This window comes from Heliangelus exortis, chromosome 1 (assembly GCF_036169615.1).
Source record: "Heliangelus exortis chromosome 1, bHelExo1.hap1, whole genome shotgun sequence".
In the NCBI taxonomy this organism is placed as follows: Eukaryota; Metazoa; Chordata; class Aves; order Apodiformes; family Trochilidae; genus Heliangelus; species Heliangelus exortis.
The window spans coordinates 154087175-154113382 of record NC_092422.1 but is presented as its reverse complement, the minus strand read 5'-3'; the positions used below and the strand labels follow the sequence as shown (position 1 = coordinate 154113382).

Genomic DNA, 26208 nt, shown 5'->3' with positions numbered 1-26208 from the left:
AGTTGCTATGTGAAGAGGGAAGACTGAGTTCACAGATTTCCATCCTGAAGTACCAGTATCTGTAAAAGGAGAAGTGATGACCAGAGGAAAGAGTAAGAAAAGTTAGAGTTGCAGAATAGGCTTCACTGCTGATGTGTTGTGGAAAAACAGTAATTTGAGGCGTGCATTGAATACAGTGCCACAGTAAGTGTGAAATGTAGGCTGTTTTAGTTGTCGTTTGAGGTTGGGTTGTTTTTTCCATTCTTTTTAAGCTTCTGATAAAGCCTGGCAATCTCTATCCCTTGTTGTAAAAGGTTCTCTATGGTATCAGTGGGTGCAGCAACAAATGTGTGTGTGGTGACATTTTATGTTACTCATGTGCTACATGACAGTGCCTGATGTAATTCAGTTTGCATAAAATAGCTGTGTTTGTATTGATGACTGATTCTAATTATAGAGAATTGATATTTGCTTGTGCACAGCTTGGATCTGGCTACGTGTTGGTGTATAGTTTATACTTTAGATATATAACATTGGAAAGGAAGGTAGCTATCTGAGATGTTTTAATTGCTGGAGTTTTTTTCTTCCAGGAGCATACCATTACTTTGTGTCAAAATCTTCCAGGAGGGGAGCAGCAAATTTAAGAATGAAGTCTTAGACTCCTTTTCTATTTGCTTTTGGTTTTTATTTATCTGTAACTGTTTTCACCAGTATCACGAAATCTGTGAAAAATCTAGAAATTCATGTTAAGTCTTTTAACTACTTAGATGATGTTGGCTGTTTTCAGGTAGGAAAAAAACAAGATGAAAAATACATAGTTTCTCTTTGAGGTTTTCTTCTGACATAAACAAAGAGCTATCTCATTGTCACTTACCTAGATCAGAACCAGTCCTTGCAAGGAGTGGCAGATTTGTAGCATTTTATAATAGACACTGAATGTCACTTTTTATATGGTGTTGGTATTGAGAATATGGAGGATGCGAAACTTCAGTTAAGATGATAAAAAAAACCAAAAACCCAAACCAAAATCGAAACCAAACCCAAAATAAAACACATGCCATGAAAAATAACAAAACAAACCAACCCTGAGTTCTTACTCAAAGCTGCAGAGTTGATGGTTTGGTAGCCAAAAACTTGTTCTAAGTGATACTATATAGCATATAATAGGTTGTGCTTTCTCCGTACTACTGTCATGGCAGAGCATCCCAAAGAGTTCAGCAGAAGACTGAGTTCAGCCTACAGCCAAATTTATCATAGACTGGTGATATTAACTTGTTCTGTGCTAGTCTTGGTACTTTTCATAGAATCATAGAATTGACTGGGTTGGAAGGGACCTCAGAGATCATCAAGTCCAACCCTTGATCCACTGCCGCTGCAGTTACCAGACCATGGCACTGACTTTTAACACCAAATGCTCTTGTTCCTGATTGTGACCATCAAAATCACAGAGCCAATGGTTTTCACAGGCTGAGTGTAATGATCTGGAGAAATATGGCTCCAGAACCTGGAGACCTTTGAATGATATTTCCTGTAAGCCCTGCTTAATATCTGAGAATTTACCTAAGGCTTACATTTTTGTGCAAATGTAATTTGTCCTTCTTTTAGGAATAGCTACAGAAAGAAGAAATTAAGACATAACTAGCCTTGTTTCAAAAAATTAGATTCTTGTAAGATGTGTAAGTGTGGATGTGCCTCCACAGACTATACTTTTCCAGAAGAAATGAAGTTACATTTTAAACAATTAAGGAGGATGTATTAAAGTCTTCTTTTCTGGAGATTGTAATGAGCAATCTGGGGTTCAGCAGCAGGATAGAGGGAGAATTATTTACGTAAGAATTTTGCATTGATGTTCTGTTCCTCCAGCAGTACAATACTGCTTTCTGTATTTCTCTTATGGATGTAATAATGATCTAGAAGGAAAAAAATTTGCCTGGTTTTACATCTCTCCGAGTGATAAGCACTTTATACTTTGCTCTGTAACAATTTATTTCTGCCTGTTTATGCTTGTTACATGTGATCATAATTTTCTTTTCATTCTTCTCATTCTTTTGAACACCTGGAACAGTAGGATCAGATAAAGCTTTTCTTGAACCACCTGCATAGGAAATGGGAATTCATCCATCACCTTCTCTTTTTAGGAATCTTAATAACCTCATTTTTGCTGATAAGAGTGCTTCCAGTGTAAGCTGCCTCACGAAGATACCTCATGTCTTGACTGAGTTTGCTCTTCCTGGACTCTTCCTTGGGCTATCTTGTTTCTACTGTGGCTTGCTTTGGGACTGTATGTGTAACCCAGGCCTGTCTGTAGCCATCTCAGCTTCACTCTGCATTTCAGTTGGACAGTTTCTGTTTTTTCCTGAGACCTAGAAAACATTAATTTCAAGCTAGATCTCTTGGCTGGATTGTGTCCAAGTATAAAAAACATTATGGAAATGTTTTCAGAATTTAGTCTTATCTTTGCATCACCTCAGCTGAAAATACTTATTACAGTGTGATGAGTATATATCACAATAATTACATTTTTGCAGATTACAAAAGAAGAATCTTGCTGCTGATTTTTTTATTTGTTCCATTGTATTGCAATCTATTGGTTCTTGGTATGTTGTATTAATTTTTAGAATTTTCTACTTGCTATTCATAACATTCTGTAGATCTCCTCTGTCATCTTTCCATGTGGCCTTGGAAGTATCTTATCAGTGGCATCAGAGTCAATTCCTTGTTTATGCTGCTCAGTTGATGCTTTTGTTAGAATTCCTGTTTTGCTTTGCTGCATCTCAGGTTACCTTTCAGGAAAGGCATTCTAAGTTGAGTCTTCAAATGTAAGATTTTAAGTAAGGCATTCTGAATAAATAATAAAGTATAATGGTCTTTTACTGGTAGAAAACAGATGTTTTTTTCACAATGGAATATGGAAATTGTCTATTCTGAATAATGTTATTAGAAAAGTAAGCAAACTGTTCGGCCTTTTTAAGAAGCAATAATTAAAGTGCTCCTGGGTGTAAATAATTACTTATAACAGCGTGTTACAAATAGATGCTAATAAGAAGTAGAGTTCCTAAATTATCAGTTGAGGGAGTCCAATTTCCTTGTTGTAGATTTATTTTTTTTAACAGTAATGAGGCTCATTTTAGGGGGATAAACGACTTGTGCAGTATGACAAAAGCTCTAGCATGGCCAGAATTTCAACAACAAATGCATGTCAAATTCTTACTGTTTGCTTGCATCAGTGCTACTTAACATGTTTGTTCTTTGTAGTATCATGATTTCTGATGATAGTAAAGCCTTGCCTTTTCCACAGTACAATTCTGTATGTAGAGAAAGGCCTTCATTACAGGACCATTTTAAAAGAGGTAGAAAGTGGCACGAGTTGCAGTGTTTTGAAATACTGGTGCTGCATGTTGGGAATTACTGCCTAATTTGTATAGCTTCCTTTACCATTTGATAATGAGAATAGATTACTTTAGAGGAAGTAGTCTATTTTATGGTTGCTGGGTTTGATTCTTTTCAGTTTAACAGAACTTTTAACTCATCTTCAGGCCCTGCAATGGCAGAAGAGCCACTAGAAGTGGTTTTTCTAGAAGTTTTTGTTCAAGTATGTGGCAGATAAGACACTTTTTAACTTGATAGACAGTTCAAGAGAAATTACTTCTGTGAAGTGCTCTTTAAAGTTTTTAATTAGTTAAAAACTGATTTTATACTGAAGTGTAGGAGAACCAGTGCTTCTACATTGATTGTACATGATACATATTGTAGTGCTGTGTCTTGTTCTTGGCTCCCCACCATGAGAAAGATGTAGGCTCACTCAAACAAGTCCAGCAAAGGGCTGTAAGGATGACTGGAGCATCTTTCACATGAGGAGGGGGCTGAGAATGTTTGGCCTGGACAGAAAGAGGGCTTGCAGGAATTTATCAACATGGATAAACACCTGATGGGAGGGAATGAAGTAGAGGGAGCCGTACTCTTCTCAGTGCCCAGTTACAGACAAGGAACAAAATAAAACACATGTGAAATTCCATCTGAAAATAAGAAAACAGTTATTCGCTGTGAGGGTGGTCGAAAACTAGAACAGTTGGGTTGTAGCCCAGGCAGGTTGTAGAGTCTCCAGAATTTCTGGAGAATTCTCTGGACACATTCCTGGGCCACTGACTGTGGTTGGCCCTGCTTGAGCAGGGATGCTGAGCTGTCTGATCACAGGAACTGAATGATTCCAGTCTGAACAATACACTTACAAGGGGGAAGGCTGTGGATGAATACATTATAATATAAAGATGTAATTTGTGATTTATAAGGCGTATTTGAAATGCATTTAAGTACTGCCTGTGCAAATTGGGTAACTGCTCAAGGAAATCATCCTTCCTGTGGAACAGTATGTACATTGTTGCAACAATATGCTCATATACACAGAGAATACTTTAAACATCTGTGTAAATGTCAAGCAAAACAGTAGGATAGTGTTAGAATACAGTTACATTATTTCTAATGTGTAAACCAGTATCTTATAGTGCTAAATTTCATAGTTGTCTTAATTGCATTGAGTAACATTGTAACACTTAGTTGTTATGAAGACTGTTTAAGGCAAGATTTTTCTTTAGTTGTTTCCTATTCTGGGTTATTAAAATAATAGCTAGTAATTAAATTTGTCCATAAACTGTCATGTCTTAATTTTGAGTAAATCAAGGAGGCTTTGTAAGTCAGTTTATTTGAATTTATACTTAACCCAGTGTAAATAAAGAGCACTTCATTTGCTGAACCTACTGCTGCAAAATTGTTTGTAACTGTTTAAGAACATGAAGTATCTTTGCATCCTCTGCAATTCTGCATCGTAGGAGCTTGAACTATTTCTTGTTACTTGTTATAACAACTACATTTTCCCTAGTCCTCTTCTGCATTAATTTGGGTTTGTTCACTTCATCATATAGGGGTGATGAGGAAAGCATGGCAGGATAGCTAGAACAGAATCTTCCACTGTGAATGTCTTGACCCCTATTTCAGATTTTTTTTTCCTTCAAGAACTAAGAAAAATTGCTCCTAATGCTCAGTTTCTGTAGCCCCCTGAGATCTGGAAATAAACTGTCACTTATGTTTGAATTATACTGCTTTACTCTAAAAAAAAAAAAAAAAAAAAAAAAAAAAAAAAAAAAAAAAAAAAAAAAAAAAATCCAAAAAACAAAACAACAAACAAACAAAAAAAAAAACCCCACCCAAGTCTTAGAGGGGAAGAAAAGTAGTATGTTTCTGAATTGTTTTGCTTAAAAATTAAACAAACAAAAACCCCAAACAAAACCAACTCCCACCCAAAACCTACAACAAAAAAATCCCCACTCGAAACTGTTTAAGGTTCTACAGAATGAGTATGCCAGTAGTGAAGTTGCCCATTGTTGGCATGTATTTTTAATAAGCATGCTTTTAAATTAAATATTAAGGTTTAGTGTAAGACATGCAGGGGTGGGTGTGTGAGTGGATATCAGTAAATAAGGAATTCCAACTATTGTCACTGAACATTTAATATTTTATTTCTGATGAGTAGGCTTCATTTTTCATCTGCTTTTCAGACCTCTGTTACAACGAGGAATTAAAAAAAAAACAAAAACCAAAACACTTGTCCACCATCTTCAGGTTGCCTTTAAATAACAGCTGCTTGCAGCTTTGAGGGTATTATTTAAATAAGTATTTTAAAAAGTTCTAATGAAGGTCATCAAACTGTATTTCCACTTACCTCTTATTCGTATACCACAAGAGTTACTGAGAATCAATGTAAAGAAGGGTGTTAAGTTAAAACTGCAGATTGCCCACCCAAAGGAAAATGGTGTGTGTCTAGCTGTGAGTATTAACAAACTTGAAGCTACTTCTTTCTGCTTGCTTGCTTTAGTGAAAGGGATGAAATCTGGTTTTGTTTTTCATGGTAGGATTTATTGCTTTTTAATTAAGCTTTATATAGGATTTTAGGGCAACAGTGGGAGGAGAGGCATGACTGTAAAAACTAAATTATATTTGAATACAAACCACAGTTGCTGCGAGGACCTTGACTTTAAATTGTTTGCTTCTCAGTAGTGGTGAAAACACTGGATTGGTGTTTTTGCTTGTGATGTTGTCTGAGAAGTTAGTGGCTTGTCTTTCAATTACTTACCTAACAGCCAGAGTTAATGTGGGTAGTGATCATCCAGCAAGTTCTTGAGCATTCAGTCTGAGCTGATAAAATGCAAAGAGTTTGTAAGTGCCAAACATCTGTTTTCTGAGCTGTAATACTGTCCTAGATTGTAGGAGATTAAGAGCTGATTTGTTACTGTGGCAGGTATTGAGCTGGGATTTCAAAGACTTTAATAGATGCAAGTAAGCACACTCAGCTCAGAAACTTAGAGTCCAGTCTCTCAAATAGCACCTGCAAGAGCTCAACATGTACTATGAATTCTTTAGGCCTTGTCATAAAATGTGAAAGGAGAAGCAGCAGTTGAGGAGTGGTTTTATTTGCATGCACACCCCTTTCCTCCCTTCTCTTTTTCCATAGCTAGGAACTTGTGGTATCTGTACCTCCATCATTTGAAAGGCTGTGAGTGGGTTGTCATTAGATGTTAATATAATGCTGAGATAATGCTCTTTTTTTGTAGAAAGCTGCTTAATTTTCAGTATGTTCAGTCATCAGTGACTAGACTGGTGAAAGTCAAAGTGAGTTGCAGGTCTAAAAATTGCATTTATATATGCTTTAATGGACTTGAAATGCTTTTTAAATCTTTTGCATATATGAATTATGAAGTGAAATGAGGGGATAGTGGATCTTCTTAGAGGCTTTTGATTTGGAATGGCTAGGATCTTGAGTTTCAAGTACTGTCTCAAATTTGTAGAGGAACCAAAATGACTTCAAGAATTGTTCTCAATCAGTAAATGGTCAAGGCATGTGGGAAGATGATAACCACCAAACTCGAACTGTTTCTGATCTGAACTTAGCTTTTAAAAAGGATTAGTTTTGAACTCCAGGAGTATCTTTTACTAGTTGTGCACTGGTAGTGAAGTGCATCAAAAATGTTTGTTTCCATACTCCCTGTATTCACCGCTTTTCATGCTGCCTTAGCATTGCTGCCTTGTTGGGGTTTTGATTTCCGATATTTTAATCCATCGGTTTCAGAGTGGTTGTGTGGAAACTAATTTTACGGTATTGAGTTTTCAGCTGTTGCCTTTTACATGTAGTATTTCTTCAGTTCACTGCAGCGTGCTTTCACACGTTCCTCTTCTCCTTTCATGTATTGCTGGGGGGGGAAAGAAATTCTTGCAGTTTTCTTCATGACTTTCCTGTATCTTAGAATCATTTTGTAAATACTTGATCTAGTAATCATCTGTGGTTTATGAACTAACTAAAGGATAACCCTCCATTATTTTCCTGCATGTTGAAAATTCAGGTGCACATCAGTCACTGACACTTTTTTTTTTTTTACTTTTCAGCTGTTCACTGATGGAATCACCAATAAACTAATTGGCTGCTATGTGGGTGACATAACAGATGATGTGGTTCTAGTTAGGATCTATGGAAATAAGACCGAGCTCTTAGTAGATCGGGATGAGGAAGTGAAGAGCTTCCGCGTGTTGCAGGCTCATGGCTGCGCTCCTCAGCTGTACTGTACCTTCAATAATGGCCTGTGCTATGAGTTCATGCAGGGAGAAGCACTGGATCCAGAGCATGTATGCAATCCAGATATTTTTAGGTAAGCTCTTAGTTTTCTAAATCGTTACTATTTCAATATTCAAGTTCTGTGATGTGTTTATAGTGTTCCATCAGACCCAGAGGATCTCAAGGTTAGATGAACAAACAGAAAAGAAATATTTCTATAAGCTTGCACAAATCTGATGTTCAGACTTGTGACAGCTCACTGTCCCTTGTCTTAGTTGTCATAGTATTTAAGTGCTGAACAAATGACCCTTGCTGTCTCCCCAGAAGACTATATTCTCACTATGAATGTGCTCATTGTGAGCATTTAACACTGGCACATTACTACTGGGGAGACCATTTAACATGGTGGAGATGCAGGGGGCTTGACTTGATAAAACCAAGTACTCCTAGCTCTGTTTCTAGTACATTCCTTTTGTGAATAGGTCCAAGGTAGTCTTCCATTGAAACATAACTTTTTTAGCTATTAGCAGTGAAAAGAAAGTACTGATGTCTTAAGATTTTTGATTTCTGTCCATGTATACAGTGAAATGTATTTTCCTAACAGTGGCAGCTAATTTGAGTCAGTTCTTCTAAAGATAAGAAAGTTGATGAGTAGAATGTAAATACAGGTGAGGTATGCATGCTATAACTGAGCTTCTGCCTCCCTTCTCTGAAACAGTGCTGCTAATGACCTTTTGAGTCTTTAAAGATGCTATTCCATAGCTGTGTTGTTCTTGTTTAAAACCTCTTTGAATTCCTTTGTTGCATTTTCTACGTTTAGGTTGAATATGTTATAGTTGTCTTCTCTTGTTGCTTGGAAAAATATGATAGACTGTCAGATCTGTTGCAAACATAGCATTAATTTAAACTTTGGTGTTTTAGACTCATTGCCAGACAGCTTGCTAAAATCCATGCTATTCATGCACACAATGGATGGATCCCTAAATCTAATCTGTGGCTGAAGATGGGGAAATACTTCTCTCTCATACCCACAGAATTTACAGATGAGGAATTAAATAAAAGGTAGGTATTTCATTATATGTTTTCCATATATTGCATTCTTTCTGGTTGAGGGGTAGAAGAATGCTTTAAAAACAGGTTTGGGTTATGTAATGTTGAAGTTTGTAAAACTGAGTTGTGATACTCTTGTATGCTGAAGTAGCTATATATATGTTGGATATGGTAAGGAGGGACTTTTAATTCAGTTGGTTTATTGTGCAAGTATACACAGTTCTTGGTTTGATCAGACAATTAATGATAATAGTTTTCTTCACTCTTTCTAGAGAACCAAGGTCTATAGAAGTACTTCATGTAGTTGTGTCTCAGCAGCTTTTAAGAGATCAGTAAGTCTCCCAAACTGAGACCTGTGTTCTGGGGTGAATACTGAAAGCATATTTCCTGGGCTCGCAGGAGTAGTGCTTGTTGCTCATTGTAACCTGCACCTCTTAGCTGTCTTGACTTTATTCGGTTTTTAAATTTGTCCAGAATTGGCTGCCATAAAAGCAGAGTTAATGATAAGCTGTTTTGGGTGATGGGATGAGCTCCCAAAGTGCTTCCCAGCAGAAGGTATCCTTACAATCATTCTAGACTTGTGCTATCTTGGGAGTTTCACCAGTGATTTTAATGACATTTTTTTAGCATCCCAGTATAGCTCATAATTTGTAAATCCAACTTTTTTCTTAGAAGACTAACAAAATAAGAATACATACAAAGGGTTCTAGCATCAGTCACTGGAAGATTGGGATGAACAGCAAAACTAGGAGGAATGTCCTATGTTTGTGTTAACCTAGAGTAAAATTTCTGTGCTGTAATCTAAAGCTTGAGCTGAAGACGATGTCTGGGGGGGACTGGGATTCGAACTTTAACTTACCTGTAATTTGGAAGTGTTTGTACAAGACATCAAACTTTGTTATCACTTGTTTTTAAGCATTAAACTGCTTACCATTTTCCATAAATTTCTTAAAAAATCACTGATGCCAGCTGCCCTTCTTGCTGTATTGTAATCAAAGAACGATCTAGCAAAGTTGAGGGTTTTTTCCTTGGGAAAACTGAGAAAATTTGAGAATTTAATAGGAAGTCTGAAAATACCTGCTTAAGCATATTCACTGTGACTAGAATTTCCTCTTTATGGATACATTTGGTACTTGCTGTGTATTCTACTTGAAGGAAGTAATGTAATGTGAGCAAGAAATTAAATCAATTCATGCTCTAAGAGTTTTAATTCTTACTCCTTTAAGAAACGTGCAGGATTGTGTTCAAATTATATTGCTTATGTTTGGACTACTGTCACTTTTACAGCACCAGATAATTTTCAGAGAATATTTTTTAGGAGAACAGAGCAAATTTGAGGAGGACAGAGCAATTATAATTTGACTTGCTGTGGTGCCCGGGGCAAGAGTGCTGTAGCAGAAAAGTCTTAATTACTTGGAATAAAAATGTAGAGGAAAGTAACAGTTTTTTTTCATCTCAGGTGCTTGGTATGGAACACATGCTACTTAAATATTAACATTCAAATTTCTTACACCTGTAAAGGTTTCTAAGTGACATTCCAAGTCCTGAAGTCCTTCAGGAAGAAATGGCCTGGATGAAGGAAAGACTGTCAAATTTAGGATCACCAGTGGTACTTTGTCACAATGACCTGTTGTGTAAGAATATAATTTACAACAAGAAACGAGGTAGGTACTGACTAAACAGTAAGTAGTGGCTTAGTTTGTTCATGCTGTAATTGCATTTGCTACATCAGTAATGTCATTTTATTGACTTAAATAAGTGAACTGAATTTGAGCTTTTAAGACCCAATGTTAGTGATATCTGTGCAAATATTAAGTTCCTCAATTAACTAATTTTCACCTGTATGTACGTTACATCTATATGTACAGAAGAAGAATGCTGGTGTTCCTTGCTTTCCTGAATTTGTTAATTCTTGGCCTGACTGTATGACTAGGCTGCAAAGTATATAATTGTTTGTTAGTTCTATTCTAGTCATATAAAGTTTTTTGGAGGGGGGGGAAAAAGAAACCAATCAAGAACAAAAAATAACCTGAAGACATTGCCTCTGACATACATATTTTTCTGGTTTGGCTGTTGGAAGACAGGTTCATTATGAAGTATCTTGGTGATACTCTATATTGAGTCACAGAATGTAGCATTATTTCCTGCATGAGGTACATAGGCATCTTACAGATTTCTACTGTAGATATGTACTGTATTTAAACAGTTAGTACATCTTAGCAAAGATGAAGTGTATTTTTGTTTTGTTATAACAATTTTAACTCATTCATATTATTAAGGAACACCTTAATCAAAATCTGTGAAGCCTCTGTGTAAACCTACAGTTTATTTATGGATTTTAGTGGTTTGAGGTTCGGTTACTAAATGAATCAACTAAACAGGAAGTTAAAACAAAGGCCAACTTAAAATACTAAAATGGCCATGGTGTAGTAAAAATGCACAATTTACTTCCCATTTCAAATCTCAGATCAGCCGAGTACAGCAAATTCATCAGGTTAGAACAAGATTTTCTTCTGAAATGAGGATCACATATTCCTTCTAGTACCATCCTATTTGTGACAGCTTTGTGGTAATCCCAAAAGGGTGTAGTATATGACTGTGAATGGAGCTGAAGTGTTCTCCATTAGTTGGTCACTGGTGCTTGTTGGTCTTTGACCTTTCAAACTTATGTGCCAAAATTTCTAAGTAAAACCGAACAAAAACATCCTGGATCTGGTTCTAGTATGAAAACTGGCTGTGTATAACCATTCTCTGCATCCTATATGCACTGAATGTATGTGAACTGAGAAAATATGTCTCTTGGTGGCTTATACACAAGTTTCTGTCTGAGTAATACTATTCTGAAGGCAATTGCTACTGCTTCTAGTTCTATAGGTGTATAATATGTATAATGCTATTAACAGCAGTTTTAAATTTTCACAATTCTGTAGTTTTACTTAGCTTCAGTGGTAGCCCTACTTAAAAAGCAGGGACAGGAAGTATGGAAGATTAAAAAAAGAATCTGCTTGTGATATTGCAGAGATTGAAGTTATGTAACTGTAGTACCAAAAATAAACCCATTGTTACTGCTTGGTTTTTTCAGTGCTGAAACTACCTTGAGTTTTAGCATTCTGTAGTGTAACTAATTTTTACAGTCACTTTTCATAGTAGAACCATGCTGCAAAAAAACCTGGAGGAGTTCTTTTAAGTTCCTTATCATGGTCAGCAGGCTTGAAATTTGTATTTTTAAAACAAATGCTATATGCTTTTCTTTTTGTAAACAGAATGGAGGAAAAAACAGTGTCAGCAGCACATCACTTATGAGCAATCCTACAGTAACGAGTGTGTGAGTGCTTAGTGTTTGGGGGCAGGGTGGGGTGGAGGGAGGTGCATAAAGCACTTTGGCTTCAAGCTAAACATCTTTGGGGTTTGAAACACTTGGAAATATGAAATGAATGTATTTATTAAATGTGTTATAAGACTTCTATAATACCAGTACAACAGATACTGCTTTCATAGTAACCAAACCTCAATGCCATCTGTAGACCATTGTTTGAAAGCTGTTTCTTACACTATACTTTTTACATAGCAAAAGATATAAATCTCTGTTAGCACAGTCTTAAAATGAGGAACGAGATTTTAGAAGTGGAAGCTCAGCTTCTAACTGCTAATGTATTGCTGGAATTCTACTTAGCAGAACAAAAGCTTTTACTGTATACAAAGAATTTTGCAGAGCTCAACATAGAATCTCTAAAGAGGTACTTCATTTGGAATGCCATCAAGCTGTATGAAGATAATTAACAGCTTCGGTGATGCTGTACTTCTACTAAATTTACTGTACACAGGCTCCTGTGTATCAAAAAAACCTTGATGACCGTAAGATGGAACTAAAGAAAGAGGTTAACTACAATTTTCTAGGTTAACTTTTCTAGGTTAACTACAATTTTTCCTTTCCCCAGTGAACTTTGAGTGAAGTGTTTGCCACGTTGTATTTATAATTTGGCTTGTCAATGCTCAGTTTGCACATGAACCAGGCGTAGGGTAGGTGCATGTATGTTTTTTGAGCTACAGACTATCAACAGATGCTAAGATTTCTGTCCAATGCAGTTAAAATGACTGGGGCTTGTCACAGTACTTTTTTTTGACTTGTCCTCTACATTGAATTCATGGTATATTTTCAGGCTTGAAGGAAAAATAATAGTTGTGTCACTAAACTGCTTTTAAGACAAATTTGTCTCATGTCTTTATATTTTATTTATGAGAGTGGAATAGCATGTTGAGTGCTGGCTTCATGGGATGGAGCGTCACTTGCCTTATTTAAATTGGCTCATGCTGTGTGGCTGAGAGAACTCAGCCTCTTGCTGTTTTGTCAATGTCCGTTTGCAGTCACTCAGGATATGAAAATTTGTGAGTGTTACTTTACATAACTTCTAATTATCAGCATGAAATACTCTTCGAGGGATATAACTCGAAGCTTTGTGTTGCTCTTAATTACCGCTTGGGCATCAAGATAATAAAAATATGATTGATGCTTGGTACTGCTTGTTTATAGCCTTTGTGTCCTGATGCAGTTAAAAGTATGATTATTTTTTTTTCTTTAAATGTGACCAGAGAGTTACCAATAATACTTAACGTTTTAACAGTATACAAATGCTTGCTATTCAATAAGACCAAATATCAGTATTCATTTGTCTGTTTCTGTATGTGTTCTTTTTGAATGTATTAGAATCAGCTGCCAGGAAGTGTGTAGGTAGATGGCTAGTTTTGTTCTGTTTATTCCCTCTGCCTACCCAATGTTTTCTATGATCTTTGGTAGGAGTCTGTGGGTGCTCAGTGCTTCTGAAGACTGAGGTATGTTTAAGGCTTCTGGTTTTGATCTAAAAACTTTTTTTTTTTTTTCTTTTGGCAAAGATATATTGGGTATTTATAGCTAAAATTCCTCTTTGGGTGTATGGCCCATTCATGAATTTTCATGTATGTTCATGACATAGATTATTGTCTTTCCTGAAGCTGTCTTGTAGGACCTCAGTGGCTCACCTGATGAGCAGGATGAGATGAAACTCAGGATACATCATTCTGCTGTGGTAACCGCAGCTGAAACTTGCACACTGGAAGTGCTCACCTTATTTACCCTTTACAAGTGAAGTGTCACTAGAAACAGAGGTGCTATCAGCCTTCTAACTTTCAGTTCCCTGAGGATATCTAGTGGACGTCCTCCTGACTACTACTTGATCTATTTAGAAATTGAATTTCTGGTGTATGGAACACACCATCTATCACATTTTGTGTCTTTATGTAGTTTTTATAGATTTCATTACATGTTGTCTACATTAGTAGACCTCTTGATGAAAGGATTGTGTTTCCACTTGAGATGTTCAATACCCTTGATGTCTTTATTCCTGTTGATAACAGTAGTTTCTCCAGAGAGATTATAGATCTTAGTTTTAAATTGTTCAGTAAAATGCAAATGTGTATAAACTTGCCTCTCTTACTGGCCTGCCTGCTTACATTTGAAATTGGTGGGATGTACAAATCCTTTGTACTTACTACAGGAAAGTACAAAGCAAAACAAAAGTTAACTGTTTAAATACTAGTGTAAGCTGTATTTGTTTTAAAGAGGCTTTCCTGTATGAACTGCAGTAAAACTTAAAAGTAACAACTTCTAATACTGCAGTTATATAAAATCATGCAGAGTATCTTCTGTTTCCTCAAAAACGAGGTAGCTGAGATGTGTAAGCGTTTTATGAAGTGGTAAAAAACTCCTTTGCTTTCAGTTTCCCAGAAAGAACTATGTGACTTTGAGCTTTTTATGAAAAAATGGTTGGACTTGATGATCTCAGACGTTCTTTCCAACCCAGTTGATTCTATGACCCTAAAAATAAACTTGAGGATGAATTCCACAGTAGAGTAAATCTGAAAGAGATCAGTAAAAATGTAAGGCTCATTTTGAACTTTTGATTTATTGAATGCAAGATTGCCAGTTTTCTTCATCTGCTACAGATGCCATTGTTGCTACCTTGTGGTGGCATACAATGTGCTACTTGTGCAGTGACTGGAGGGTTGTTGTATCACTTGTTCACATGCATTTCCCTATAGGAGAGTGCCTGGTAACAACCTCAGTTGTATCTTGTTAGATTTGACTTCTCACTGTATATGATAACTCTTACATCTCAAAAGTATGTTTTCAATGTTAGCTGTACTTAAAAATATACATAACAGCATGTAAGTATATTCAAGATTAATTTTGCACATGAAAGAAATCTAAGTATGCCTTGCATTGGTATTTTGCAAGTAAATTTGTACCTGCTATGTTTGTATTATATATAGGAAGTAGGAAAACCCTTTGACTATAAGCAATATCAAATGTTTGTGGGAGTATGAAGGGGGGAAGTTCAGGAGGTCAGTTGTGTTGCAGAGTATTAACCAGGGTTGGGCTGTGTATTTTGGCTTTTAACTTACACGTGTTCCTTTTTAAAAGGAGTGCTAAAGAAGCAGTGAGAAATGAAATCATACACAAGTATGTGTGAATCAGCCAGTCAAGCAGTGGCATAAGTTGAATCTGTTACAGTCTCTTGGCTGCAGCTGCTGTAAAATTCCTTGTCACTTCAGAGATCTAGAGAACTTCACTTTTCTGTGGCCAACAAGATTCTCCTGGGAGGAGCTTGTTGCTCTGCAGGCCATTTTCGTGTTGGTTTGTCTGAACCCAAAAGGTTTAACCTCATAACCTTGGTAAGCAATCCTCTCATTCTGTGAAAGTAAGGGTAAATTCTGACTTGGAGGATTGTAAGTAAATAATTTTGTGTTGTGGGGTTTAACTTTCATTATAAGTACAAGATCTGTCCATTTGGAAAACATTAATGTGTTCCTATATCAAATGCATTAAAGATGAAGTGTTGTAGATTCAAGGAATATTTCTAACAAAGTTGTTCTGTGATAACTTGGTCAGGAAACCTATGTGGCAAAGCTATTGCCTTTTATATGTGCAGAGTCCATATCTTGAGACATGATATGAGGACACTTAAAATCCTTAGTCTAGGAAATATATAATAACATTATTCTTGATCTACTGTTGCAGAGGGCTTTTTTTTGTCCTTGAGTTCCATAGTTAGCATTAGTATTTGTAAGATACTTTTAAGACATGCTGTTTGTTGATTGAAGGAATATGTTTTTATTGAGTAAATATGCAGCTAGTCATTAAAGGAATGGGTGTAGGGAGGGAAAAGGGTGCAACTGTGCAAATTACCTATTTCATCATAGGAGTGGGAAATATAAGGTTTTATATTTCAGTGTTCTAGTGCAAACAGCTCTTAAGATAATCCATTGCTTCCTTTTCTGATTTTTTTAGTAATTTTGCTGGTTTCACTTAAAATACGAGAGCTCCTGTTTACCTAATCCATCTTTTTCATGTCCTAACTGTTTGATATTTGTGTAGACATTTTTGAGCAGGTTCAATGCTGTATTACCTTGAATGAAGCATTTTCCCCAGCTTCACGAAAGGTAAATTTAGTTTGGAGAAATCTGTTTTCTTTTATCAGTCCTTGTTTGTATAATGCTATATAGTTTTCATAGTTTGGAGGACTTGAGGACTGTCTGTTTGTTTCTTCAGAGTAGTTTAAGACAGCTAAAAAAAGCATCAATTAAGGACATTATTGTTTTTTTAAGTGTGGTTGGAGGAAGCAGGAAATGGTGTATTTAAAGCAATACCAACACGTGCCAATGTGTCAATCCACTGTGACTGCACACCTGTGTGAGAATAGACATGACTGGGTTCTTTTTAAGTGGGGGAAAATCTGCTACTTCTGCATATTAAATAATCATCTGCTACCTTATTTTGATGGTAAGGGATGCCCTCATGTGGTAGAAGTTAAAACTGAAATTGTGCTATTCAGAATTTTAAAACTGAGAACTCTTAAATAATTAGAGAGCTTTTTTGAATGAATATTCAAATCTCATCATAAAAATCACAGCCTTACCCTGGAATGTCTGAGTGCACACAATAAGGCACAAGTAAGATAGGTGTGTGGTTTTGTTTGTTGTTTTGGTTTGGTTTTTTCATGTAGAATTTCAAAGGACACCAAAGGATTAGGGCTGTGACTTGATTTGATATGGACTCTTATGTTGCTGCTGTTGTGTCTCACATAGGTGATGTGCAGTTCATAGACTATGAGTATTCTGGATACAACTACCTGGCCTATGACATTGGAAATCACTTCAATGAATTTGCAGGTAAACACTGAATGTGTGAGGAAAAGTAAACAGATATTATAAAAACCTTATAATTGCATATTTTTTTTTCCTGTATATCTAGATATGTAGCTGTTCATCTGATAGTATCAAAAGGTGTTTATCTCATTTGCAGGCCAGTTATGCCTTTCCTTTGCAGCTTTGCTAGTAATGAAAATACATACCACGTTCTAAGTTTTGGTAGAGTTGGATAAATACAGAACCTTCCACTTTCAGAGTATCCTTTTCTGAAATGACACAGCAGAGACAGCCCACTGTAGTGAAACATGAAAATGTATCTGTTGCAGCACTGGTATGTACTGAGGATATGCTGTGTGGTTCCACTGTTCCAAATGGGCTGGCTTTTGTGGTGATGCTTTTTTTTTTGGCTTTGAATGCCTGTGCTAAGTACTTGCCCTGAGTCATGTCCTAAAGTGAGAAGGACAGGCTAAGAGTCTTGATAGCAAAAAGGTGGGATTTTAGGACTAAGATGTTGGTGGATTAATTAATTGACTTGTTAAAAGTTTTTCAGTGAACTCCTGTTCTATTTATTCCATAAGAGAGCAAACCCCTAGGGTGTTTGCTATTATTTCGGAAAATGGGCTACCAGGAAAAATAAGTAAAATAAGTACATATGGAAAACACAGTAAAATGAAGTTAGGGGCCTTAATCTACCTGTTTCACAAACTGAATGCTAACTCCAGATAACTTGAATGTTTGCTTGACAATTTCTGTATTTGGAAAGAAAGTTTAAATTCTTCACAAAATATATTGGAGAGCTTTCAATATTTCATTTAGACCTTTCAGAATCTGACAGTCTTTAAGGAGTTAAGTACAATAAGATGACTAAATGCACAAATACTTTTTTTTTTTTCCTATGAAGAACAGTTGTGCTTCGCTTCTCTACCCATCCAGTAAAAACATGATTTATTTTTTTAAAGCTAAATTTGAGTGTATATGACACAAAAAAGAGTTTGTGCTAGAGGATTGCTCTGCTTGTAAAATAAGACTTAAAGAGCAAAATCCTCTGGGAATGATAGCTGGTGGGAGTGAACTGTGCTCCCTGCTTGGGACTCCTGGCACACTTTGTATGGCCAGTGAGTAAGCATCTCCAGTATAGGAAGAAAAATAGGGCAAAAGAGTATAGTTATGGAAATAAGAATTTTATTCTTATTCTACCATTTACGCTATGGAGAAGAGAGGTGGGTGTCTAACAATTTAATTTTTATTCAAATATGAGCTTAGGTTGTAGAAATATATATGCATATTGATTCAGCTTGGGATATTTTTGTATAGAAGTCCCCTTTCCTGTGAAATGTGTCATGTTTGATATGTTCAGGAGAGCTTTTGTTTTTTAATGCAAATACTTTTTTCCTAGGTTTCTCTCAAGGCCAAACTTGATCAATCTCAAAATATGAGTATGTGTGTAGCTGAAAAAATAGACATTATAAATCTTTCTGCTATATTGAATACTCTGATGCCAACATGTAACCTTACAAAATCACATTGGAGTAAAAGTACTGATGCTTGCCTACATCAATTTGTGTGTTCAAGGCAGGGAGGTGGGGAGTCCAATTCTGTGATTCTAATAGTCTGTTTAGATACCAAAAGGCTTTAAGTTGTTTTTTTTTTCTCTTCTAGGAGTAAATGAAGTAGACTACAGCCTTTATCCTAACAGGAAATTACAGGAACAGTGGCTGAGATCTTACCTTGAGGCCTACAAAGAGTATAAAGGATTTGGCACGGAAGTCAGTGAAAAAGAAGTTGAAGTTCTGTATGTCCAAGTCAATCAGTTTGCACTGGTAAATAAACACTTTATTGAACTTTATTACATGTTATAGAGGAGCCTGCTACTCTGTGGACAAAACCGTCACTGTCAGAGAAATTGAGTGCTGTGGGGGGAAAAAGAAAACCTTCCCTGGACAGTTCCATGAAAAATTTCCACTATGTTGTGTGTTAGAAGTACTCTGTAGAGTAGTCCTACTGAAAGAGGAAGTAGGCATTCAGAAAACGAGGAGATGGGCTTTTAGTAAATATTTCTATTGGCTGTTTATTGGTCTGACAGGGTCCTGGACTGGTTAGAGCTCAGGGTGGGTCTGTATTGAGCAGGTTCTTGTAATAGTAAGACAATCAAAGAGCAAGGCAGAATTTCATAAAGACCTATAAATCTTCAGACTTCTTAAAAGTCTTTTTAAAATAATTTTTTAGAGTACAGCTAGGGTACTTTTTTTTTTGTTACAGATAATTAGGTCACTCTAGGGTCCATCAGTAGTACCTTAACTCTTTCCTTGCCTGCAGTGTCTTGGCAATCTGAGAATTGTTTTCAGATTTGTTTTTGGTCACCTTAGTGGTTTAAAATTGCAGTAAAGTGGACATGTAGTCTTCTTTGGTACCCCAGAAGTTCTGCCTTTCTGTAGAGTGTGAGAGTTAGCTGTTTCTTCTTTATCTTGTTCATTTTAAGCTGTTTCCTGTCTGTCTTTGCAGACTTTGGTTGTAAAAGCTTTGCTCCTGTGTTCTTTCCTTGTGAAAAGATACAGCATGTTCAATTTTGGTCTGGCTCTGATACATCATCCTTCAGAGAAAACAAAACAAAAAACCCCACATCTGGTGTGATTCATTGGGGTAGAATAGGTGTGGCATTGACTCTTGGAATGTCCCAGTTATATGTACTGTTAGCAGTTTAAAGATATCTTTTTTTTCCAAGCTTGATCTATGTTTAATTTCTGAAGATGCTCTACAGATTCATGTTATTTTTGTTATGCTTTCCAGCTGAAGTTGTTCTTCCTAGAGGATTTGACAGGAAATATTACAGGCTAAGTGCTGTTAACCCTGTAGCTGAAGGACTTTGTTTTGTTTTCTCCTGAAGAATAACATGCAGACTATTCATAGGTGGACTAAGGCTAAGAACCCCATTTGGCCTGATTTCAGTCCTCTCTCTGACTAGTTCAGGCACACCTCTGTTACTGTAATACCTTCAGTTTTCTGGCAAAAGCTCATGGTTGCAGTAAGAATAATCTTCTGGGAAGATTATTAATAAACAAGCCCTTACAAATTCCAGCTTGTTTGCTGTTACTCTTTTAAAATATCTATTCTCAACTGTTACAATTAGATTTAGCTGTCCCATTCATTTAGGAAACTTAGATCTGTAATTATTAGGCTGGTGGTCTGTTTTAATATATGTAAGATTGTTTTGTCACTTTTAAACTTGGGTCATACTACTGTTTAAGAGGATAGAGCTCTGTTTAGAGAACAGCTCAGGACTTGCCTATAGACCCCACACGATGCACAAATACTGCCAAATCCACATGTCAGTTATTGTGGGAAGCTTTGTTAAGAGAATACAAACTGAAGTTAGGGGATCCTGGTGTAAAGGCCAGACTGCTCACTATCAGGCAAAATTATTTAAACTAGAGGTACAGGAAAGATTCACATGTACACACAGTAATTGCCATTACAAGGTGCTTTCAGGTGTGTGTGTGTGAATGTATCTTCTATGCTTCTGGTAAAGGTGTTATGCAAGCTTGAAAAAGTGATTTAGGTAATTGCTGTAAGCAGTTGATTTACTGAACAGAAGTCTGAAATATCTCGTGTAACCTGAGTGGTCCAGAAATGTAAATGCTGATGAATTAGAGGTTCTCTTACGTAGCTACAGAACACATCTCTGTCCAAGTTGGTAGTGAAAGTGAGTTGTAGTTGTAACAGCTTAGGGTTATTAGCAAAGACTCTAAAGGAATTTCATAGTTGCATTAGAGTTGTATGCATGTAGTCCAATAAATACTCTTAGCAGTAGAAATTAAATGTCTTTTTCTACACATTTTTTAACATACTGTCAATAGTTCTACAACAATCTACTTAATAGATAATCTATTTCGTAACTGTAACATTATTTTTCTTGAAAGTGACACATGGAGGCCAATGGATTTGCCCCTCCATGACAGTAATTAATCCTATAATGTTTATTTGCCAATCTTTTAGGTAAAGCGATATCAAATAACTTTATAGAAAGGTTGGGTTTTGAGAGTTGTTTTGCAGATAACTGTATCAATGTCAGAATATGTTTACATGTTGGATTTTATATAATGTTAATTTTTACTAATTTTTTTTTCAGGCTTCCCACTTCTTTTGGGGATTGTGGGCTCTAATTCAAGCCAAGTATTCCACCATTGACTTTGATTTTCTAGGGTAAGTGTGCATGCTACATGTAGTCACAATACACTTGAGGCTGAGAGGAACCTGTGTGGTCATCTACTCCAGCACCCCAGAATTTAGGATGGAAAAGATCAGAGCAACAGTCCTAATCTGTGTGATCATACTACAACTCTTAATTTGTAAGAGAAAAGACAATCAAAGCTGTTGAATCTGTGCCTTTTGTTGCTGAAAGTTCTCTAAATTAGTATGTGCCTCTAGGCTGAAACACATAGTATATAACAAGGCTTGGAAGATAACTAGGGGAGTAAAATTTTTTTGGGTATTTGTTGGAAAAACAGACATAAAACCCAAGTTGCTAAGCATAGTGTGCTATCTCTCAGATGCAAGCTGTACATTTCCAACTGCAAGAGCCAAGAAAAGGGGCTTCTGTGCAGAAGAGCTTGTTTGCTGCTTCTTGCACGGAGTGTTGATCTTGGAAATTCCTAATCTATCCTAAAAAGAGTCTTCATAATGTGAATGAATGCATAGTTATGTTTCCTGAGACACTGGCCAGTGGTGTTCTCTTTCAGGTAGATGTGTGTCTTAGACATTTTTTTTAACTGGTCTTTCATGGCAATGAGCGGAGGAATTCATCTCTCCGTGGGGAGTGGGAGAGGTGATACAGTTAATCATTTCTCTTGGTAATAGAACCCACTTAAGAATTTTGTGCACTGACTTGGGCAGTTTACAAGACATAGTTGTGTCAATTTGTAAGACAAATGTGAAATTCTTCTAGTGACCAGTTAGTCTCAAGTGGAAGTACTTGTTAGTAACCGCTAGATGGCACAAAAAGCCAAGTTAAAGCACATGGGGTAGACCCCAAAAACTTTCCAGTTTTGACTAAAATGTCATTTTTGCAATGATCAACATCAGATTTCTCTGGAATTGTACCTCTCAGTTGTTGAACAGACTGTTAAGAACTGCTAAACACAAAAAAACTACCTTTGATCCTGGGACAGCGTTTGGCAAACTGTGGAAAGCAAGGTGGAGAGGAAGTGCCATTAAGTGGTTGCTCTGTTCTCTTTCAGTTTCTTTCTTTGGCAGCTGCTAAGGGTTGGAAATGGGGTGCTAGGATAGGTGGACTTAAGACTAGTCCTGCCTGGGCTGGCTGTTTACATTGAAGGAGTTATCTGTGCTTAACTTGAAACTTCTCTCTCTCTCTCTCTCCCTCCCTCTCCATTTGAATAGGTATGCAATTGTTCGTTTTAACCAGTATTTCAAAATGAAGCTGGAGGTCATGACATTAACTCTTCCTGAGTAATGAAGAGGAAGAAACTTACCAAGTGGATTAACAACCCCTGAATCTTTTCTAAGAACAGATACTGGAAAAAAGCTAAACATTTGTTTAAGTTCTGTTATGCTCACTTGGTGGTTCTTGCTTTATAAACAATGCCTCTAAACAATCCTTCAATGTTAAATTTAATATGAAAAGCATACCTACTGCTGTTGATATAAAACGGATTAGAAACTTGCTAAATCTATAAAAAGTTGTAGAAATGGCAATTTAATCCTTCTTTGTAATTTAACATGTTGTATGTGAATTATTTATTATAAGTTTAACATGATTCCATTGCTGCTTTCATAAGTTTTTGTGAAAGTTGGATGCAGACAGTGAAGTTGTTCCAAAGGATTTGTTTAACAAGTTATTTGATTGAAGTTGCATTAACTTATATTAAAGAAACATGGTCAGAGAATATTAACCTTTTAGATGTGTACAAACAAAATGTGTGATAGTAGACTTGAGATCACCAGTGTGCTGTAACAGGAAAAAAGGTTAAGATCTTTATTTTTCCCTCTCATTCTGAAAAACAAACAAAGGTGCTTTCCAAACAGTGGTACTTTTCTTTTGTATAAGAATCAACCAGCTTTCTGGAATTATAAATAATGGTTCGATTTTTTCCTTCTTGATGTGTTAAACTGGAAAAAATGTGGAAGTTCTTTGATCATCTATCAGGTTCTTCAAGGATATGTACCATCATCATGTTAGATGGACAATGTACCATATCTAACATCTCTGGGAAAGCCGCTTGTTTCTTAAGCATACTTTTAAAACAAAAAACCACTATTCAAAAATCTATAATCTTTTTTTGAAACTTGAGTCTAAATTTGAACACTATTCTGGTGTCTGTATTTGTGCTTCAACAGTATCTAGTAGAATGGACTATTGAACTGAAACTCAGTGAATATAGAGATCCTGTTGCACCGGGGAGCAAGACACTTAGGTTTACAGTTTGTGTATTGTTGAGATCTTTCTGCTTTGTCATCTTCCAACCTTGGATTCTAGTCTTAATTGCTTTGTCCTGTAGTTGCAGATTCTGGTCTGTCTGGGTTTGTTTTTTTTTTTTTTTTTTTTTTTTTTTTGTGGCAGCAAATTACTTTTCAAAGTCTCCATATTGAAGGATGATATGGACTTGAACAATGGAGCTTTGATTACATGCTTTCTTATTTCTTAAAGCTATTATACCAAGAATGGTCTGGATTACAAAATGTGAATTGAGAAGAAAATGTTTACTTAACAAAACAATGTATAAGTTTGTGTGGAAAAGAGGCTTTAAATCTGAAAGGGGGTGGGGCGGTGGGCGGGAGGGGACGAAACTCAACAGAAAAGTAAAACCCAACAATGCAGTGTGGAGTTGAGCAGGTGTGTACTCAACAATGATTATACTCTGAAAAACTTTGCACTTTGGTCACTTAAGTGCCCACATGTACAAAGTCTGTGTTTTCATGTACATGTGCAAACACAAACTTACCTGAAGAGTAAATATTATGGGAAGTCTGTACAGATTCCAGCAAAGATATTTATTCAAAATTGCTTTATGGCACACTGCTGTGTGTGTATATGAGTATATGTGTATATACGTGCACACACACACACACACACACACACACACATATATATGTATGTGCTTTACAAAAGCTTGGATAGATTCAGGACAAAGAAAATCAATGTGGATGAAAAATTTTCACCTTGAAAGACCATTTTGAATGGCATTCTGTCATTTTACAAAAGCAAGATATGAGAATTTTTTTTTTCCTCTTGTTTGTATTCATCTCTGAATGTTTCCGGTATTTTTTTTATTTCTTTCAGTCAAAACCTTAATCTTAGTACAAAATGAAAGAACTGGGCTTTTTTTGTAACTTGAAATTAGGTAATAATTTTCGTTAGCATTTGTTAGCTGAAGGCTACTGTACTGGACAGGTTTTCCTGGTAGTTAAATAGAAACAATTAGCTGAAATAGAGATTTATATTTTCCTTTGAAGCAGTTATGAAGGATGTTGCTAGAGCTCATGAAAGCACTGAAGACTTTAATTTTTCTCTACTTTCTCTGTTGACATTATTGATACATGTTGAATAATACTCTTCTGTCTTGGTATAGTCCCTTTAAGTTCAGAAAGATCTTCTTGAAAAAAAGACTTTTAAAGATTTTTGAACTCTTTACTGCTATTTTCCTCAAGTGGTGGCTTTATTTCTGGCATTATATTTGTGAAATATTTGAAAAAGGTTTGAAAAAGGCTGTGAAGTTCACTTGATCTTGGGAAATCCAACACTTGACAGATCCTGCCTTTGCCAGCAGTGGGCAAAACACATTCCCTTTTCAGGTACCAGTACTACTTAAGTTTGGGGTTAGTGTAATTTTTCTCAGTAGTATTTTTTTTTTCTCCATCTCAAGTAGCAATAACTGTAGGAGTGCAAGCTTGCTCCTGCAGAACTGAAGCTCATTGTGAGTGCAGCTCAATCCTTATACTCTACGGAGTGAAGTTCCACTGAATCCCCTAAAAAAGCACTTTGAAGCAGATAGTAAATACTGCAAGCTTCTCCTGAGCCACTTTGAAGAAGCACAAGGATTATCACAGGCTACAGAGGTTGACTTTGCAGTACAGCTAGAGGCTTTCATTTTGCATGTTCAAAATAATTTTACACACTTGAATGCTGCTTTGCATCAGCTTTCTTTCAAGACAAGTGCAGGTTAAAACAGTTCCCGATTTAAGTTCTTAGGAAGTGCTATAAAACACTTTCCAAAATGAAACGTTCATTACCTTGAACCTTGTTCCTTGTCCATTTTGAGCCAGTAGCACTCGGATATTCTTACTTCCAAGTCTGAAGCAGTAGTTTGCAGTAGCATTGCAGGTTATAAAGTAGCTTGAAACTGTGAATACAGGACATTCTGAATGTAAGTTAGGTACTAGAACAGCAAACTAGAGAACATGTACTTGTTTCAGTTAATTTATCTGTTTCTTTAATAGCAACATTAAGATATTTGAAGGACAAAAAAAATGACTGAGCTCTAGAAACATCCTGTAGTAGTTTTGACTGTGACTTGCCAAGAAGATACTCTGTTGCCTTTATGTTAAGATAAGGGCAGGAATGCCAACATTAATAATTCTCACTCTAGTTAAACTCATATTGTAAATAAAAAGAGGATTATTAGTTGTGGCATTCTTGCATAAATAGCATCAAGTCAATAGACCGTAGTGGCCTGGTTGCTTTTGTAAAGCAGAATAGTGTGAATTTTTTTCTTCTCATTTTTGCAGTCAGATCTGGCTAATCCATGCCTAATCTCAAGTCACCTAGGCACTACAGATTTCCAAATGATAACTAGTCTGTTGTCACATAATTTCAGATTCCTTCACTTACACTTCTTGATTTGCATTTTAGAAGGACTCGCTAGATTTGCATTAACCAGGTCTGACTGTGTATGTATATACAACACTGTAAATAACCATTTGTAAATTAGTGTGAATTGTACTGTATCTTGCATTTATGGACTTGTGTATTGCATTGTATTCTCTCCTATTTTGTAGAAATTTTGATGTAAAGAAGAAATCTAACTCTGTGTGTGGACTTCTTTTATTAAATTGACTTGTAACAGAGCATAATAGTTCTATGTTAAAGGGTATCCATTTTGTAACCATGGGCATCCAGTGTCTTGTTGCTCTGTTAGCTTTTTTGGCATCCTGCTCTTGGGAATGATTCTGGGAATAATGAAATTTATACAGTACTAAGATGAAGAGAGTCTGTTCTAATAGCAGGGCAGATGATGTGTCAGAGGTACATGTAGTACCTATGGCATAGGGAAAGTTGTTAAAATTGTTAACTTCCAAAAATTTCCTATACATTCTTGAATGCTGGTGACTTCTAAACATAACCATGTTGAATCAGAGTACTAAAGTGTGCGTTCCCATGGCAG

At 36.2% G+C, this 26208-nt stretch overlaps 1 protein-coding gene across 1 annotated transcript in view; it reads left to right on the top strand.

The window, feature by feature from the left end:
- ETNK1 (ethanolamine kinase 1) overlaps window positions 1-25897 on the top strand; it is a 30988-nt gene extending 5091 nt beyond the window's left edge. The window contains exons 2-8 of the mRNA XM_071733093.1: window positions 7414-7673; window positions 8501-8641; window positions 10151-10293; window positions 16751-16834; window positions 18473-18633; window positions 20940-21013; window positions 22208-25897. Coding sequence (XP_071589194.1) covers window positions 7414-7673; window positions 8501-8641; window positions 10151-10293; window positions 16751-16834; window positions 18473-18633; window positions 20940-21013; window positions 22208-22280 — 936 coding nt within the window. The 3' untranslated portion in view covers window positions 22281-25897. The remainder of the gene's footprint in view (window positions 1-7413; window positions 7674-8500; window positions 8642-10150; window positions 10294-16750; window positions 16835-18472; window positions 18634-20939; window positions 21014-22207) is intronic.
- The last annotated feature ends 311 nt before the right edge of the window (window positions 25898-26208 follow it).